Source organism: Paramisgurnus dabryanus, chromosome 11 (genome assembly GCF_030506205.2).
Source record: "Paramisgurnus dabryanus chromosome 11, PD_genome_1.1, whole genome shotgun sequence".
NCBI classification, from domain to species: Eukaryota; Metazoa; Chordata; class Actinopteri; order Cypriniformes; family Cobitidae; genus Paramisgurnus; species Paramisgurnus dabryanus.
In genome coordinates, this window is record NC_133347.1 from 12,377,026 (window position 1) to 12,395,898 (window position 18,873).

Below are 18,873 nucleotides of genomic sequence, written 5' to 3' on the forward strand. Positions count from 1 at the left end.
AACATTAGTTAATGCATTATAGCTAACAAGAACTAAAAAAAATGTTTATTAATAATTTATTAATATTAGTTTATGTTATTAAAACATTTTTTAAATCAGAAGTTTAACTGACTGTTAACATTGGTACAGTAAATAAAAAGATTAACAAAAATAGGCACTTTTTTTTGGAAATTCAAGGTTTTTTTTATTTGAAATACTTACTTGTAAATCACAAATCAAATACAATAAGCTTTTATGGTATTTTATGGTATATTACAAAGTAGGAAAAGAAAAAACGAACAAAAAAACAAATCTAGAACAAATAATAAGTGTAATTTTTCCAAAGTCTTTTCTCACTGTGTAAAAATATCAGTACAAAGAGACTTTTAGGCACTTGTTTTTTTTTTTTTTTTTCTATTAGTCTGAATTAATCTGGTTTAATGTGACACTGTTTGTCAAATGCTCATAGTAATGAGGTAAATAAACATGTTTAACAGTTAATACTGTTAGTGTTTCCATGTGTTGGGAATGGTAACAGAACACCGAGCACAAACATTGCAACAAGGACTGTGTGTAGGAACAATAGCAGTTCCAACACTTGGCAGCAAAAATTAAATATGTATTTTGTTTGAAACCCTTTCATGATATATTATATAATCTAATTCCAAATGTACTTAGGATATTGTCACAAACTTAACGGAAATAGCTTTTGATCTAAACCAGGGGTGCACAAATTTTTACCAAGGGCCAAAAAATTCTAACCTGACTGAGGGCCGCGGGCGAAAGTAAGTGTTGATGTGTGCTTTGTGCACCGCTATTATCCACTAGGTGGCGCCCTTACACAACTTAAATTTGGGAGCTGATAAAAGAGAGCAAATGAAGATAGGATGAAATGTTTTTTTTAAGCGAATGGTCTGTTCTTTCATTTAATATTTTGTATGTATTGTATTATATATTTAAAGAAGAAAAATTTCTGGAAGGCATTAAACTTTTGTGAAAATCATAAAAATGCTGACGCTGGCTGGCAACTTTTATAAAAATGCTGGTGGGGAAAGAGTTAAGCATGCTTCCAAACATATTTTATGATCCATTCTTCAGTTGCATGATATAAATGTTAATGAATAAATTATGTGAATGTTAATATATGAAAATAAACACCACAGCCTTTAATCATATTTTCATTGTGTCTTTGCTGTATCTGTGTTGCTTGGGAACCGCTCTGTTGCAGCAACACTCGATTCTGAGGAACTACTTTGTTTGGCGGAAGAGTAATATTTGTACTAAAATAACTGTTTATTATACTTATTTGCTCTGTTTTATTTTATGAATATGATGTAACAGTTTTATAAAAGCAATACGCTCTGCGAAGCAATGGTGTTACAGGGCATTTTATAACAGCGAATGGGGTTTTATGCACTCATGACCTGTAACCACTGCTTCTTGGGGCTTATTGCTTTAGTTTGGCCTTTGCTGAGGACAGCTTCCTCGAACTGGCATGACCATTCAGACAATGTGTGCTAATCACATTCGAATAACAACACAGTTTACTAGCTGCCCAATCAAACTCGTTATATTTCTGAAGGAGAGACTTTATAGAACAAGGAAGCCATCCCGATTTTAGGACAGTGAAAACAGTGATATATAGAGAAGTGAATTATGTAATAAATACTGCGTTTTTACACAGGAAACATGAACACATTATATTGTGCACTGTAAACACAATAAAAGCTGCGAAAACACAGGAAAAAATGGCAACTTTAATGGTTAAGCCCACAATAGTTCAAAAGAGGCTTTCCACGTCTCCCATTTCCACCACAACAGTCTTCAGCTGAGAGAAGTATTCAATAGTCACTTGGCCGTTCTCCCTTCCAAAACCTGAAAGGAAAGTGTACGATTTTGGGAAGTATAGCTGTGTGTACTGTGATATATATATATATATATATATATATATATAGAGTATTCACAGACATTTACAGCATTTCTGCAGATGGAGTATTAATGATTGTATAGCTCAGTGGAAGAGCATTGCGTTAGAAAAAGGTTATGGGTTCGATCACAGATGGATAAAAAATGTGACATTTTAATGCACTGTAGGTCACTTTGGATAAAAGCGTCTGCCAAATGCATAAATGTAAATGATTGTAATGTTTTTAGTACCTGACATCTTGTAGCCTCCAAAAGGAACTTCCACAGGACCGACATTGTAGTTGTTAATGTAGCACGTCCCTGCTTCAAGGTTCGCAGCCACTCTGTGGGCACGAGCTATATCCCTAAATACAAAAATACAGTAGAGTTTCAAATGTCTTTTACATTGAACTCCTAAGTTTCTTTAATAAATGTAAAAGCCTGAACAAGAATGTGATGATGGAGTTACCTGGTGAAGACTCCAGATGCCAACCCAAAGGTTGTGTTGTTAGCTCTTTGAAGGACCTCTTCCTCTGTGTCAAAAGGCAAAACGGACATCACAGGGCCAAAGATCTCCTCCTTCACACAAGTCATGTCATCCCTGCAGTTATCTGTGTGTAGTAGCAAAAATAACGCTTTAGCATAAATGTTGTTTAGTGTACTAAATACTGGCTTTAATATAACCTAAAGGCTCTTAAAAATACAACAAAAGGGTTGTGTGGAATGATACAACCCACAGCTGATGTGTCAAACTGACTGTTTCTATTGTATACATCAACAGAGAAAATACAACTGCACTTGTCAAACCAAATTAAAAGGAATATAAAACATTTCAAATAAATTAAAAAAGCGTATTTAAAGTATGCAAATATTAAAGTTAAATCTCACCCAGCACACATGGGGACACAAAGTATCCGTCTTTTAGTTTGGGATCACTGGGAACAAATCGCTCACCACCACACAACACCTTTGCACCCTAAAATTAATTTATTTCAATTACATTAACAGTATCTTCACAACAAAAAAAACAACAAAATGACATAAGACTGACTGAAAAGTGGTTACCTTAATAAGAAACTAGTCAAACAGATATTCTGCAGTACCTGTTCTTTAGCTTGATTGATGAAACCCAACACTTTTTCCATGTGAGGTTTGCTAATAACAGCACCCATTCGTGTCTCGCCTTGCAAGGGATCACCGACAACAATAGCCTTGGTCCTTTTCACCACTTCTTCCAAAAATTGAGACTTAATCTCTCTTTGCACAAACACCCGTGTGCCATTGCAGCACACCTGGGGTAATTTTAGAACAATGTTATTGTCAACAATGTTTAGTGCTTACCTTTAAAGTAAGTAAGTATATATATATATATATATATATATATATATATATATATATATATATATATATATATATATATATATATATATATACACACACATTTTGAAATGGTCACATTAATTTTACCTCTCCTTGGGTGAGGAAGTTGGCCATGAGGGCACCTTTGACTGCATTCTCCAGTTCACAGTCTTTAAAGATGATAAGAGGTGACTTCCCTCCAAGCTCTAGAGTCACCGGCTTCACACCCTTGGATGCCATTTCCATAATCTTTAAAATAAGAGATTTAAAATATCACAAACTTTATACATTTTAAATGTGATGTTTGCATTTTGTAATATTTAATCCAATTATGCATTCTTTACATTTTATATACATAACAGAGTGAGGAGATAAAAATTCACTTAAAGGGGGCAGAGAATGAAACCATTTTTACCTTGTCTTTGTTGAATAATGGTAGTCTACCCGCATTCACGAACATACAAAAAGTGCTAGACATGCTAAACATCTCAGTCTCATAGAAATTCCTCTTTTAGAAATGTCAGCCAGAAAACGCCCCAATCTGAAAAACTGATGGTTATGACATCACAGGCATCTAACTGCCCCTCCATTTTAAAATAATTGGCTACATTTTTTGAGTGGCAGCAAAGTCAGCCAATTAGTAATGAGATTGCAAGTTAAGCCAGTAGGGGGAGCCAAATAGGTGCAAAACCACTTGTTTAAAATCCCCCACCCTAATAGAGCTATCTGAGAGAGGTTTTTAGGAAGCTTCTAAGGCATTACAGACCCAAACAAAAAAATGTTGTATACATGTCACATCACAGAACAAGGATAAATACCCCATTCAATCATTCTATGTCACCTTTAAAGGGATAGTTTACCAAAAAATGAAAAATCTGTCATTAATTTCTCACTCTCATGTTAATACAAATCTTTCTAAATATTTTTTTTCGGATGAACATAATGTAAGATATTTTAAGGAATGTTTGTAACCAAACACATCATGAGCCCCATTCACTTCCATAGTAAGAAAAAAGAATACTATGGAAGTGAATGGGGCTCATGAACAATGTACTCTGTGTTCATCAAAACAAAGAAATGTATACAGGTTTGTAACAACATGAGGATCGGTAAATGATGAATTTCATTTTTGGGAGAACTTTCCCTTTAGGTACCATTACCTTACACTAATGCTACAGACTTGTTTGGTAGCCAATATGCTTTTCATGCTTTACTATGTACCTTCTTTCCTGTGGGCACACTGCCAGTGAAAGACACTTTAGCCACAGTTGGATGGTGACACAACAGTGATCCAGTCTCAGCACCTCCTTGTACCACATTAAAGAGTCCGTCAGGGACACCGGCCTCTTTATAGATCTCCGCCAAAATGACTGCTGTCACTGGGGTCATTGGAGATGGTTTGAACACCATGGCATTGCCTAAATGGGGGTTATGGTTTAGAGAGAGAGAAAAACGGGAATATAATCTCTCAAAAAAAATGATGTGTTTACTTTTTTAAAAAGCAAAGCAAAACCTGAAAATCTTCGAGATGGCTTGAAGAAAATGCAAGCGGATAAACTACAGAGATACATTAAGACTTCTCATACCACAGGCCAATGCTGGGGCTGACTTCCAGGCAGCTATCTGGAAGGGATAATTCCAGGCTCCTATACCAACACAAACACCCAATGGCTCTCTTCGGGTATAAGCAAAAGATCCTCCTGGAAGCTGTATGTGCTGGCCTAAGGATATAAATGTTATACAATATGGTGAAGACAGTTTTATCTACAAGTTTTGAGAATTTGAAAGGTCATCAACCAGCATGCCTGCATAAAAACGTTCCTTTAACTCAACTGGTACCATGCTCTAAGTCGCAGGTCCATGAATGCAAATTGATTGAGTTGTAGCATGATATGGGTTACACAACCCTACCTGACAATGTGGGGGCAATGCCAGCATAGTACTCAATACACTGCCAAGCAGTGTCAATATCCAACTCAGCCTCAGTGATAGATTTGCCATTGTTGATCACTTCCACTTTTGCAATTTCACCTCTGCGTTCCTGTGCAAAAAAACAATAGATAGTCTATTAAATAATCTGAACTATCACACAATAGGTGACAAGACAGGCCAGCATAGACGTTGTGTAGATAATTAACTGTTTGCACACATTAAATGCAAACGTTCGGTGCTAGATTTAGATAGAACTAGTCTAAGATTGTATGGACCCTCCAAGTATCTGTTTCTTATATAATCTTAAGAAACAACATCATGTATTATATTTACCCTAATAATCCTGGCAGCCTCATGCATGATGCGGGCTCTTTCCATCCCAGACCGTTTGCGCCATTGTAAGTATGCAGAATGAGCATTTTTGATGGCCTGGTCTACCTCCTCCTCTACACAGGGAATCAAATCACACAACACACGACCTGGCAATAGAACAGAGGATAAATGAATTGGATGTATGTACAGACAATAACTGAAGATAGCAGATTTCATGTATTAACTTACTTCTAGAATGGTGCTTAAACTACTTTGCCTCCTTAAACTATTTTCCTATCATTATGTACGGTTTTTGCTATGGAAATGTATACAATAAGTGCATAGCAAGAGTATGCAAGTACTAGGACAAGCTAACATGTAACAGGACTCCTCTTGGCATTGTAGGTTTTCTTTATTCATTATTTCTTAAGTACTAACGTTAAGTCCCTGACGCAATGGTTTGTGGGTAACATTAGCTGTAATTGTGCACGGACAAAGATATTTAATATTAACTTTGGAGCATGGATCTGCTTTTCGATCTTTTTCACCCGAAATTGTACAGACGGTTGCCTGAATGGTCTGCTCATGCTAAGATTTGGTGAGTTTGGACACACTAATTCTAATTCAAAACGGATAGTTTGCGAATAGGAGATGACACCGAAATAGAAGTACACACCCTTATGCACGGAACATGTATGTTTTAGTGTAAACAACACAAATCATACCAGTTGCAGGTTCGTAGACTGGCTCGAGGTTCTTCGTTTGTTTTGGCTTCACTCGCGTTCCTCCCCAGAAATTCAGCGGCTCCTTCACCACTAAAGTGCCCAAGGATAAGTGCTGAAATTCGGGCAGCAACAGGAGCGGTTGTTGAGCCATTCTGGTCTGGATGGGAATCTATTGTGCAACTGGCGACGCTCAGACAATGTCAAAGGCTGTACATATATTTCAGATGAGATCTATCAGCAATGCTAAAACGTGTGTTTAAATTAATGTGGCGATGCGCAGACCGATCGGCAGAGAGCATCAAAATAACGCGAGAGCGATTTAAAAGCTGTGGATTCCTAAAGATCTCGCGGTACGTTTATGCCACGTGCCGATAGGTCTGCGCAGCAGTTTAGGGACCAACATAGTCTTCATAAGAGTATGAATAACTTTCTGTTACAAATTTAAAAAAAATAAAGAAAGAAAGAATAATTATAATTTCGTGTAAGCCATACATACCACCGCACACTACTTATGTTTTAAGCAAAGTATTGAACTTTAAGGGTGTATTTGAGAACAGTTAATGCAACTAAAAATAAACATACTGGTTACAGTTTACAATAAGGTTTAGTTTGTTAACTGTAGTAAATGCATTTGCTAACATCAATTAACAATGAACAATACAGCATTTATTTATCTTAGTTCATGTTATTTATAGGATTTACTAAAAATTAATTAATACAAAATTAAAAGTTGTAAATGTCAACATAATGCACCATGAACTAGGGACTAAGGATGAAAATTAGCCCTTGGCTAAATCCGGTACAATACATGAAATGGAAATTTTATGTCAAAAATTGTGCATGGTCCCATTATAAAAAAATTGTGCTGGCATTAACTAACATTAACAAAGATTGGTAAATGTTGAAAAAGTAGTTAATGTTAGTGTATGCATTTACTAATGTTAACAATTACAACCTTATTATAAATTGTTAACAGTATTGTTTATAACGCTAACAAACTTTATAGTAAAGTGTTACCAACCTTTGTTCAGAATAGCCCATAAATCCCAAACTGTAGAATACATATCTAATTTCACTCACACACGATTTGGTAAAAAAAGAAGAAACAAAATATGCAAGTTTTATTTTGGAACTCAAGTGCTTTTATTTGAAATGCTACAAACTTGTAAATCACCAGACAAATTTTAATTATTGTGCTGGAAAGTAAACAAAGAGCGAAAGTTAAACAAACAAACAAATCTAGGACCAACAATTAGTGTTAATACTTCATACAAAGTGCTGTCAAATGTATAATTATCAGTAGAAAGAGATTTGAAGTCACTTGCTTTCTTTCAATTTAATTTTGCTATTAACTAGTCTGAATTAATCTAGCTAGTTTTGAATACCACAAGACCCTGTTTGTCAAATACATATGTTTCACAGTACTAAGGAAAATACATAGGTTTAACAGTTTATATACTGTTAGTGTTTCCATGTGTTGGGAATGGCAACAGAACACAAATGTTGCAGCAAGGACTGCTGGAGTTTAGAAGAACAACAAACTAATACAACAGCAATGTCTGTTCCTACACTTGGCAGCTTTGCATACAACTTCTGCAAGACGATTTGCCAAATGCCGCGGGAGATAACGTGCGCTCTTAAAGGCCACATCTGTATGTGTATCTTTGTTTGACTTAATGGCACATTTCAATGGTAATTCCAAATGTACTTAGGATATTGTCACAAACCTAACAGAGACACTTTTGATCTAAACACTGGAAAAATCAAATTTTCATTAGAAGTGTTAATGTTTAAGCCCACAATTGCTTAAAAGAGGCTTTTCACGTCTCCCATTTCCACGACAACAGTCTTCAGCTGAGAGAAATATTCAATGGTCAATTGCCCGTTCTCCTTTCCGAAACCTAAAAGGAAAGGAGATGTGTTGGATTTTGGGACGTATACTTGTTTGTCCTGGGAAAGATATTCACTGATGTTTTCAGCATGTCTGCAGATGAAAAATTAATGATTGTCTCAATAAATGTAGTATTTTAGTACCTGACATCTTGTAGCCTCCAAAAGGAACCTCGATTGGAAAAACATTGTAGTTGTTGATGTAGCACGTTCCTGCTTCAAGGTTCGCAGCCACTCTGTGGGCACGAGCTATATCCCTAAATACAAAAATACAGTTGAATGTTAAATGCTATTGAACCACCTGTCTGTGCAAGTATTTGAAATGTGTGCATCTCTTTATGTATGTATATGTAAAAGCCTGAAAAATAATGCAGTGGTAAAGTTACCTGGTGAAGACTCCAGCTGCCAACCCAAAGGTTGTGTTGTTAGCTCTTTGAAGGACCTCTTCCTCTGTGTCAAAAGGCAAAACGGACATCACAGGGCCAAAGATCTCCTCCTTCACACAAGTCATGTCATCCCTGCAGTTATCTGTGTGTAGTAGCAAAAGAAAATGCTTTAAACAATATTGAAGATCATCTGTGTGCTAATGCACTAAATACTTCAAAAGGGTTGGGTCTCTGTTTCTATAGTTTACATCAGAGGAAATACAACTGCACTTGTCAAACCAGTTTAAAGGGATATAAAACAAAATTGCATCATGGGTCGCAACAATGTTGACAGGACACAAATATTAAAGTTCTCTCACCCAGCACACATGGAGACACAAAGTATCCGTCTTTCAGTTTAGGATCACTGGGAACAAATCGCTCTCCACCACACAACACCTTTGCACCCTAAAATGAATTTATGTATCAATTACATTAACAGTATCTTCACAAAAAAAAAACACACACAACAAAAGACTGACCAAAACGAAGTAGTCAAACAGATATTCTGCAGTACCTGTTCTTTAGCTTGGCTTATAAAACCCAACACTTTTTCCATGTGAGGTTTGCTAATAACAGCACCCATTTGTGTCTCGCCTTGCAAGGGATCACCAACAACAATAGCCTTGGTCCTTTTCACCACTTCTTCCAAAAACTGGGACATAATCTCCCTTTGCACAAACACTCGTGTGCCATTGCAGCACACCTGGGAAAATATTAGAACAAATTATGTTATTATCTTTGAAAGCAGAGGTATTCTTTACCAATGCTTTTTGGAATCAACCTATAAAAAAAATAACAATATGTATCCTTTGATTCATATTATTGGAATTTGAAAATGGTCACATTCATTTCACCTCTCCCTTGTTGAGGAAGTTGGCCATAAGGGCTCCTTTGACTGCATTTTCCATTTCACAGTCTTTAAAGATGATAAGAGGTGACTTCCCTCCAAGCTCTAGAGTCACCGGCTTCACACCATTGGCTGCCATTTCTATAATCTTTAAAGTAAGAGATTTGAAATACTGCAAACAAATATGCATTTTAAATGTAAACATATTTTTTCGTGGCAGCTACCATTGCCTTACACTAATGCTACAGAATTTTTTTGAAGTAAATATAAATGCTTTACTATACTGTACCTTCTTTCCTGTGGGCACACTGCCAGTGAAAGACACTTTAGCCACAGTTGGATGGTGACACAACAGTGATCCAGTCTCAGCTCCTCCTTGTACCACATTAAAAAGTCCATCAGGGACACCGGCCTCTTTATAGATCTCGGCCAAAATGACTGCCGTCACTGGGGTCAGGGGAGATGGTTTGAACACCATGGCATTGCCTACATGGAGAAAATAGACAACAAATAGACATTAAAGTACTCTTTTTTTGCAATTAATTCACGGAAAAAGAGAAAACATAAGTATCCCAAAAAAGCGTCTACTTTTATAAAACAAAGCACAACCTAACTTTACCTATACAACCTACTTGAAAAGGCTTGTAGAAAAAAAGCAATAAATTAAATTAAAGATACATCAGGATATCTCATACCACAGGCCAATGCTGGGGCTGACTTCGAGGCAGCCATTGAGAAGGGATAATTCCAGGATCCTATGTCGACACAAACGCCCAATGGCTCCCTTCGGGTATACACAAAACATCCTTCTGGAAGTTGTATGTGCTGGCCTGAGGAGACAAAGATTTAATAGACATGACATACAACCAGTGTTGGGTTTAACTGTTTACCAAGTAATTAGTTGCTGTAATATAATTACTTTTTTCTTAAAAAAAGTAAAGTAAGGGATTACTCTTATTTTCCAGTAATTTAAATACAGTAACTTCTGATATAATTGAACTAAATACTATGTATGGACTGTAGAACAATTATGTATATAATACAATAGTGTATTTAACATAAAAATTAATGAACAATAATTAAGGCAAAAGTAGTTATTAGTGAGAATTGGACCCTAAAAGTGTGACCAGAATAATTTATTTACTTTTATATTATTTATTTGAGCCGTTTCATGCCTATCATTGAATAGGATTTAGAAAGTAATTAGTAATAAGAAATGAAATACTTTTTTGGAGAAAGTAATTTGTACAGTAATCTAATTACATGAAAATGTAATTAGTAACTAGTTATTAATTACTTTATTTGAGTAATTTACCCAAGACTGGGTACAACATATATTTATTTTGATTTTTTTCAGAATGACAGAAAAAAGACGCTCCTATAGTAGACCATGTTCTACAACATTGCCTGAGCCACAAATTCATTTTAGAAAATAGTGTCTACCAAATGTGTGAATGTAAGTTGATATGGGTTACACAACCCTACCTGACAATGTGGGGGCAATGCCAGCATAGTACTGAATACACTGTGCTGCAAAGTCAATATCTATCTCAGCCTCTATGACGGATTTGCCATTGTTGATCACTTCCACTTTTACAATTTCATCTCTGTGCTCCTGTGCACAAGAATGAAAAGATCATCTGTTAGTCTGTAAAATAACTGACAGCATATATGTTTACATATGCATAGATATGTGTATATAAATGTGTAGATTTTACAGTCTAAATGGTGATGAGGCTTTGCATAAAAGTTTCTGCCAACTGCATAAATGTAAACTAATGAAATAAAATGAATGCAGATAATAAACTTTTTGGAGACATTAATGCCGTGGTAATTCTGGTTAATTTTTTGCTATACATGTAGTTTAAACTAAACTTTTACTGACCTTCTAAATAAATTTAAGATTCTTGATTATATGTCCTTTAAAAAAAGTGTCATGCATTAATATATTTACTCTAATAATCCTGGCAGCCTCAAGCATGATCCGGGCTCTTTCCATCCCAGACCGTTTGCGCCATTGTAGGTATGCAGAATGAGCATTTTTAATTGCCTGGTCTACCTCCTCCTCTACACAGGGAATCAAATCACACAATACACGACCTGGCAACAGAACAGAGGATAAATGAATTGGATGTACAATAACTGAAGATAAGTGATTCCATGTATTACTTCTAGAATTATGAGTCTAGTAAATTAATAATTTTATAATGGTTAGAGGTCGAGAGTAATGCTGCATTCCAGTTTGTCTACTTACACTAGATCCTAACAGTATGCTCAGTATTTACTATTGAGAAAGTATACATTTTAGTGAATAGCAAGAGCATGAAAGTAGTGGGTCATCAAAGTAACATCATATTAACATGATATGGAAGTTTGCCTTAGATTGCATTTAAGGTTTTCTTAATTCTTTATTTTTTTACGTAACGTTTACTATTTATTAATTCAGTGTAGCATCACTGAACTCCTTTTGCAATGGGTAATATCACCCTGCAGTATACCTGTACCACAGATATTTGTGGTACGCTGCAATCTCAGGCCTCCCTGAAAATAAATTCCAATGCATGGAACATTTAGTGTTAATAACACAAATCATACCAGTTGCAGGTTCGTATACTGGCTCGGAGTTCTTTGTTTGTTTAGGTTTCACTCTCGCTCCTCCCCAGAAATTCAGCGGCTCCTTTATCACCAAAGTGCCAACCGACAAGTTCTGAAACTCGGGCAGCAACAGAAGCGGTTGTTGAGCCATTTTGGCCTGGAAGGGAACCTACTGTGCATATTGGCGTTGCTCGGTCAATGTCAATGCATGTAAAAAAAAATATCTATAAGCAAGCGTGCAGAGTTAAAAGGTAATAGGAATGTTCGACTTCATGTGGTGCAGTGCAGAATGTTAGATTATGAGCTAAAAATACCGTGAGGGTGAGTAGAAACCGACCTACTCTAATTGATATTGCGATATCATATAAAGGCAGTTTTCATACCTTTTCAACGAAAGCCAAGAGTGCAACTTGCAGACTGATGCTTTTTCTACCGTGTGTGGTGAAATGAGGACGTCTGCGCAATGGTCTCTGGATTTAAAGCAGATTGTTGCTCAAACTAACCAAGCAACTTTGTTCATAATATGGGTGGGACGATATGTGAATGTTTCTTTTATAAACCGCCTGGCCGTATTTCTGAGTTCAACACACTTAGGCAGTTGTTCTAGATGGAGACATAAATTGCACAACACACTTAACTTTTCAATTGAGTGTGCATAATTTTTACCTCCTGCACTACTGTGGTAAACTATAATCTGTAAAAGTACATTAATATCCCAGACACACAGTAATATCGACCACTCTTTAGATTAGCAAATCTGAACCATTTTGTCTTAAGACCCCCGTCCACTCCCCATATTGAAAGCTTCACATTTTCTACCCTATAAAATATTCTAGAGATAACAAAGATATGGTATAAAATAAACCAAACACTAAGAAATATTCTGTATTTTTAGTTTAGCTTGTTTAATTTTAAATATTAATTATATAAATTACATTATTACTGACAATAGTTTGTTTAAAGTTAAATGAACATTTAACATTAACAAGTCTTTATCTTTACAGAATAAAACTAAAATATCAGCCTCATGCAAAGCATTATCATGCAAAGCATTAGGTTTCTAGAATGCTTTGCATGATGAGGCTGATATTTGATGTTCATTTAACTTTGATCAAACTGTTGCCAGTAAATAACATATTTAACATTTAAATCTATGTTACAGTGAAACACTGCACAAAAAAAGAATGTTACAGCTTTAATGAGTCTAGAATAAGACGAAAAAAATAAGGTTACTTAAACGAATAAGGTTACTTACCACAGATTTTTGCCAATTATTGTTTCTTCTAATTGGCTGGGCCTTGTTGTTCTTCTTCTTCTTGTACTGTTTATTGGCGGTTGACAAGCCAACTTATGGTGTATTACCGCCACCAACTGGACTGGAGTGTGGAGCATTATATAGAGAGGAGGAAATTGGCCGGGCCTTATTGCCTGTGTAACGGTTATTCCCTCAGTTGTCTTCGTTTGCCCATGTTTCATTGTTTGCACCTGTTCATTGTAATCATCGTTATCATTAGTGTCTTCACCTGTGTTCCTGTGTTTTTAAACCCCTGCCTAGGTTCAGTCCTGATCGGTTCTTGTCAACGCTACCCTGCGTTCCGCCGCCAACGCTACCCTGCGTTCCGCCGCCAACGCTACCCTGCGTTCCGCCGCCAATGCTACCCTGCGTTCCGCCGCCAACGCTACCCTGCGTTCCGCCGTCAACGCTACCCTGCGTTCCGCCGTCAACGCTACCCTCCGTTCCGCCGTCAACGCTACCCTCCGTTCCGCCGTCAACGCTACCCTCCGTTCCGCCGTCAACGCTACCCTCCGTTCCGCCGTCAACGCTACCCTGCGTTCCGCCGCCAACGCTACCCTGCGTTCCGCCGCCAACGCTACCCTGCGTTCCGCCGCCAACGCTACCCTCCGTTCCGCCGCCAACGCTACCCTCCGTTCCGCCGCCAACGCTACCCTCCGTTCCGCCGTCAACGCTACCCTCCGTTCCGCCGTCAACGCTACCCTGCGTTCCGCCGTCAACGCTACCCTGCGTTCCGCCGTCAACGCTACCCTGCGTTCCGCCGTCAACGCTACCCTGCGTTCCGCCGTCAACGCTACCCTGCGTTCCGCCGTCAACGCTACCCTGCGTTCCGCCGTCAACGCTACCCTGCGTTCCGCCGTCAACGCTACCCTGCGTTCCGCCGTCAACGCTACCCTGCGTTCCGCCGTCAACGCTACCCTGCGTTCCGCCGTCAACGCTACCCTGCGTTCCGCCGTCAACGCTACCCTGCGTTCCGCCGTCAACGCTACCCTGCGTTCCGCCGTCAACGCTACCCTGCGTTCCGCCGTCAACGCTACCCTGCGTTCCGCCGTCAACGCTACCCTGCGTTCCGCCGTCAACGCTACCCTGCGTTCCGCCGTCAACGCTACCCTGCGTTCCGCCGTCAACGCTACCCTGCGTTCCGCCGTCAACGCTACCCTGCGTTCCGCCGTCAACGCTACCCTGCGTTCCGCCGTCAACGCTACCCTGCGTTCCGCCGTCAACGCTACCCACAAAAAAGTGATTGTGGAATGGATTTTTTTACCTTTTTCAGTCTTTTTCATTGAAACATTTTACTTCAGGAGGGATACTAGTTTACAGTGTATGTGCATTTGGAACTTCCGCTGGCCAATCTTCAACTACATCATTTATACATTTCAAATCATCTACAAAGCGATAATTTAAATCTTAATATTTGTGTTTTATAATGGCTTATTTTACTAAAACTTCTAATGTCTCAATAGTGCTCCTAATACCTTTTATTGTCTCCTGTCACAATGGGTATTGTTGTTTTCTATTAATTATTACAGTTTACTATGCTGAGACTATACATTAGTTGGATCAGCTACTCTATTTCTGATATCAAGCCTGTATTTCTGGGACGACTGCCAAAGGCATCTTATCAGTTACAAAACTCCTGCACGCAATTTTCTTGTTTCTCCTGTCGTCCAAAAGTGTGGAAGTTTCTGTCTTTCCCTCATCATATGGCCAAGATCTTAATACTAAAATTATTTGCCTGCCAAAATAGCTATATGTAGGTTGTGGAGTCAGAAATCCTTTGTATGTATGTATGTAAAGCTTTAACTTGGGGCCCTATTATCTGCTGGGAAGTCCTTCTGTCTTATTCAGTCATTCTTTTTCTGTTCTGCATAAAGGGGTCATGCATCATAGTTCAGTAAAAATTCAAGGACAGACCTTCTTCAGTCATTATTTATTTGCTTTTTACAAACGGTTTCCATTTTGCAATTGTCATGTATACATTCTATTTTAAACTATACAGGGCATCTATTTCTAGAGGCATAATTTGGACTTACGCATATGTAAGTTGCTCCAGTGTCAGTCATCATATGTACAGACTTGCCTTCAACCTGCAGCATAAGGTCTTGGTCAACATTGTCAGTTATCATTGGATGTTGGCCCCTCCCGGTAGAATCCTCTGGGCAACCTTATTATGTCCTTGCCATGGATTCACTGGACCGCTCTGGGGATTTTGTGATTGCTGTTGCTGCCAGGGTGGGCCTTGCTGTCTCTGGTTTGGCTGCCAGTTTTGTTGATCTTGATTGGACCTTGGGTTCTTCGGACATTCACTTCTAAAGTGTCAAGGCTGTCCACAACCCCAGCATCCTTCATGTGATCTTTTTGGTCTGCCCTGTCCTCTGCCTCATTGCTGTTTTTGTCCACTCCTACTGTTTTGCTGTTCTGGCTTTGCACAGATAACAATATGAGAGTGGCTTGCTGTTGAGCATTTCGAGGAGGGGGTTGGGTTGGAGTTGCTGTCTTGTTTGCTGGATGGTGGGGACAGCTGGTTGTTCCTCCTTCAGAACAGCTGTGTAAACTGTTTTTTTAAATTATTTATTAAAGAACTACACAGATGCAGATGTAATCAGTTTAATAAATTAAATAAATTCATATATGTTAAATTATTATAAATTCAATAATAGTTAAATAATTCATTCACAAAATGTACTACTAACGGTTTGTCAGCCTTATCTTTACTAAAATAAAAATATCTGAGGGACCCCCGTAAGTATAATTTTGACATCTTATAGGGGGTCCCGGATCCCCCCATACCCCTCAATTCGAGCACTGCTTACACACCAAAGGAAATGTGAAAACGTGAATCGGGCAATAGGTGCTCTTTAACAATTAAACTAAAATGGACAAAGTTACACTGCCGTTCACTAAGATAACAGTTTAAATCAAACTTAAAATGCAACAAATATTTTTTACTCCGATCACTTATTTCCAAACTTAGCGCTTGATCAATCGCTGCCATTACTAAGCATTTGGCTGCTGCTGTACCATGAACTAAAATTAATTTAACAATGTCACGAGTGAAGCTCCTGCTTCGCTCCTCGATCCCCATCAGAAGGAGTCTTCTCCCATGTATTAACTTTCATTCTCATATGACTGCCTTTGTAAACCTCTCATTGAGTCATACCAGTTAAGTCTTGTTTTGCCCTGGCATCACTACTGATCATTAATTCTGTCTGTTTATCCTGTGTATATTTTGGAGTGTTTACTTACCTTGTGATTGTTTGCTACCTGCCCCGATTATTTGTCTGTTTACTGACTATGAGATTGACTTACCCTTACAACTGTGTTTGCTGAAGTTTGACCTTTGCCTGTATGACTACGATTGTGTGCTTATAAAGTGTGCAACTAGATCTTTAGCCTTCTGGTGCTTCATTACAAACAAAGATTAATAAATGCTGAAAAACTAGTTCATGTTAACGTATGCATTTACTAATGTTAACAAACCTTATTCTAAGTTATTACCAGTATTGTTTATAACGCTAACAAATTTTATTGTAAAGTGTTTATTTTAATTTAGTTTACTTGAAAAAGTAGTAATTGTTAACTTTTGTTCACAATTGAATAGCCCATAAATTCAAAACTTTAGAAAACGTATCTAATTTTACACATGCGCAATTTAGTTAAAAGTAAGGAAGGAGAAACAAAATAGCCAATTTTCTTTTGGAACTCCTAGTGCTTTTATTTGAAAGGCTAGAAACGTGCAAATCACCAGACAAATGTAAAGTCTTTATTGTGCTGGAAAGTAGGAAAAGAGCAAAAGTTAAACAAACAAATCTAGGCCCAAAAATTAGTGTTAATACTTCCAACAAAGTGCTGTCTAATATATAATTATTAGTTAAAAAACTGGAAGGCACTTGCTTTCTTTCTAATTAATTTTGAAATAAACTGGTCTGGATTAATCTAGTTAGGTTTGAATACTACAATACACTGTTTGTTAAATGCATGTTTCACAGTACTAAGGAAAATACATAGATGTTTAACAGTTTATATACTGTTAGTGTTTCCATGTGTTGGGAATGGTAACAGAACACAAATGTTGCAGCAAGGACTGCTGGAGTTTAGAAAAACAACAAACTACTACAACAGCAATGTTAGTTCCTACACTTTCCATATATGTGTATAAGTATGTTTGTTTGGCTTAATGGCACATTTTAATGGTAATTCCAAATGTTACAAACTTAACGGAGAAACTTTTGATCTGAACATTGGAACAATCACATTTTCATTAGAAGTGTTAATTGTTACGCCCACAATTGCTTAAAAGAGGCTTTCCACGTCTCCCATTTCCACGACAACAGTCTTCAGCTGAGAGAAATATTCAATGGTCACTTGTCCGTTCTCCCTTCCGAAACCTAAAAGAAAAGGAGATGTGTTGGATTTTGGGAAGTATACTTGTTTGTCCTGAGAAATATATTCACACTGATTTTCTTATTAAATGTAATTGTTTTTTTTTAGTACCTGACATCTTGTAGCCTCCAAAAGGAACCTCGATTGGACCGACATTGTAGTTGTTGATGTAGCACGTTCCTGCTTCAAGGTTCGCAGCAACTCTGTGGGCACGAGCTATATCCCTAAATAAAAAAATACAGTTGAATGTTAAATGCGAATCAACCACCTGTCTATGCAAGTATTTTTAATGGTTGTATCTCTTTATGTATGTACATGCATTAAGGTTACCTGGTGAAGACTCCAGATGCCAACCCAAAGGTTGTGTTGTTAGCTCTTTGAAGGACCTCTTCCTCTGTGTCAAAAGGCAAAACGGACATCACAGGGCCAAAGATCTCCTCCCTCACACAAGTCATGTCATCCTTAAGGTTATCTGTGTGTAGAAGCAGAAAAAAAATCAATATTTTAGATCATCTATGTGCTGGTAGTGTACTAAATACTGGCTGTAATATATCCTAAAGGCTGTTGAAAAAAAAAGGGTTGGGTCTCTGTTTCTATAGCACACATCAACATGAAATACAACTGCACTTGTCAAACCAGTTTAAAGGGTTAAAAAACATTTGAAATTAATTAAAATTGCATCATGTGCAATTTAGAAGACACAAACATATTAAAGTTCTCTCACCCAGCACACATGGAGACACAAAGTATCCGTCTTTCAGTTTAGGATCACTGGGAACAAATCGTTCTCCACCACACAACACCTTTGCACCCTAAAATTAATTTATTTATTTATCAATAACATTAACAGTATATTAACAAAAAACAATAACACGACAAAAGACTGACTAAAAGAAAGTAGTCAAACAGATATTCTGCAGTACCTGTTCTTTAGCTTGCCTTATGAAACCCAACACTTTTTCCATGTGAGGTTTGCTAATAACAGCACCCATTTGTGTCTCGCCTTCCAAGGGATTACCAACAGTAAGAGCCTTGGCCTTTTTCACCACTGCTTCCAGAAACTGGGGCACTATCTCCCTTTGCACAAACACTCGTGTGCCATTGCAGCACACCTAGGGTAATTTAAGAACAAATTATGTTATTATCTTTGAAAGCAGAGGTATTCTTTACCAATGCTTTTTTTAATCAACCTAAGGTTGCATATAACAATATGTATCCTTTGAT

At 37.6% G+C, this 18,873-nt stretch overlaps 2 protein-coding genes across 7 annotated transcripts in view; both read right to left on the reverse strand.

Annotated features, from left to right (window-relative positions):
* Nucleotides 1-222: 222 nt before the first annotated feature.
* aldh9a1a.1 (aldehyde dehydrogenase 9 family, member A1a, tandem duplicate 1) lies at nt 223-12,373 on the reverse strand. 4 transcript variants are annotated; one of them, XM_065246813.1, is made up of 12 exons: nt 12,356-12,373; nt 11,973-12,144; nt 11,332-11,477; nt 10,863-10,992; nt 10,073-10,207; nt 9,667-9,863; nt 9,385-9,525; nt 9,045-9,233; nt 8,848-8,935; nt 8,489-8,630; nt 8,247-8,359; nt 7,345-8,113 (listed from the first exon to the last, which is right to left on the reverse strand). In XM_065246813.1, exons 2-12 carry the CDS (start codon nt 12,121-12,123, stop codon nt 8,019-8,021), a joined length of 1,527 nt encoding a protein of 508 aa, XP_065102885.1. In that variant the 5' UTR covers nt 12,124-12,144; nt 12,356-12,373; the 3' UTR covers nt 7,345-8,018. The 4 variants fall into 4 exon arrangements, with proteins under 4 accessions (XP_065102888.1, XP_065102887.1, XP_065102885.1 ...); XM_065246814.1 differs by having other exon boundaries at nt 11,973-12,141; nt 12,356-12,367; XM_065246816.2 differs by lacking the exons at nt 7,345-8,113; nt 8,247-8,359; nt 8,489-8,630; ... (7 more) ...; nt 11,973-12,144; nt 12,356-12,373 and adding exons at nt 223-1,854; nt 2,137-2,249; nt 2,354-2,495; ... (6 more) ...; nt 5,509-5,654; nt 6,213-6,548.
* A 4,582-nt stretch (nt 12,374-16,955) lies between these two features.
* LOC135729294 (4-trimethylaminobutyraldehyde dehydrogenase A-like) overlaps nt 16,956-18,873 on the reverse strand; it is a 318,074-nt gene continuing 316,156 nt past the window's right edge. For all 3 annotated transcript variants that reach the window (XM_065246837.1, XM_065246836.1, XM_073816218.1), the window contains exons 9-13: nt 18,573-18,761; nt 18,374-18,461; nt 17,980-18,121; nt 17,761-17,873; nt 16,956-17,654 (exon numbers count right to left, since the gene is read on the reverse strand). In XM_065246837.1, coding sequence (XP_065102909.1) covers nt 17,560-17,654; nt 17,761-17,873; nt 17,980-18,121; nt 18,374-18,461; nt 18,573-18,761 — 627 coding nt within the window. In that variant the 3' untranslated portion in view covers nt 16,956-17,559. The remainder of the gene's footprint in view (nt 17,655-17,760; nt 17,874-17,979; nt 18,122-18,373; nt 18,462-18,572; nt 18,762-18,873) is intronic.

Excerpts from the sequence above, each read along its gene's own strand:
- aldh9a1a.1 (XM_065246816.2), bottom strand. The coding sequence starts at position 6,363 with ATGGCTCAACAACCGCTCCTGTTGCTGCCCGAATTTCAGCACTTATCC. Across the intron at positions 5,285-5,508 it reads AGGCTGCCAGGATTATTAGG|GAACGCAGAGGTGAAATTGC; the intron begins GTAAATATAATA and ends TTTTTTGCACAG. Across the intron at positions 4,662-4,829 it reads AGCCCCAGCATTGGCCTGTG|GCAATGCCATGGTGTTCAAA; the intron begins GTATGAGAAGTC and ends ACCCCCATTTAG.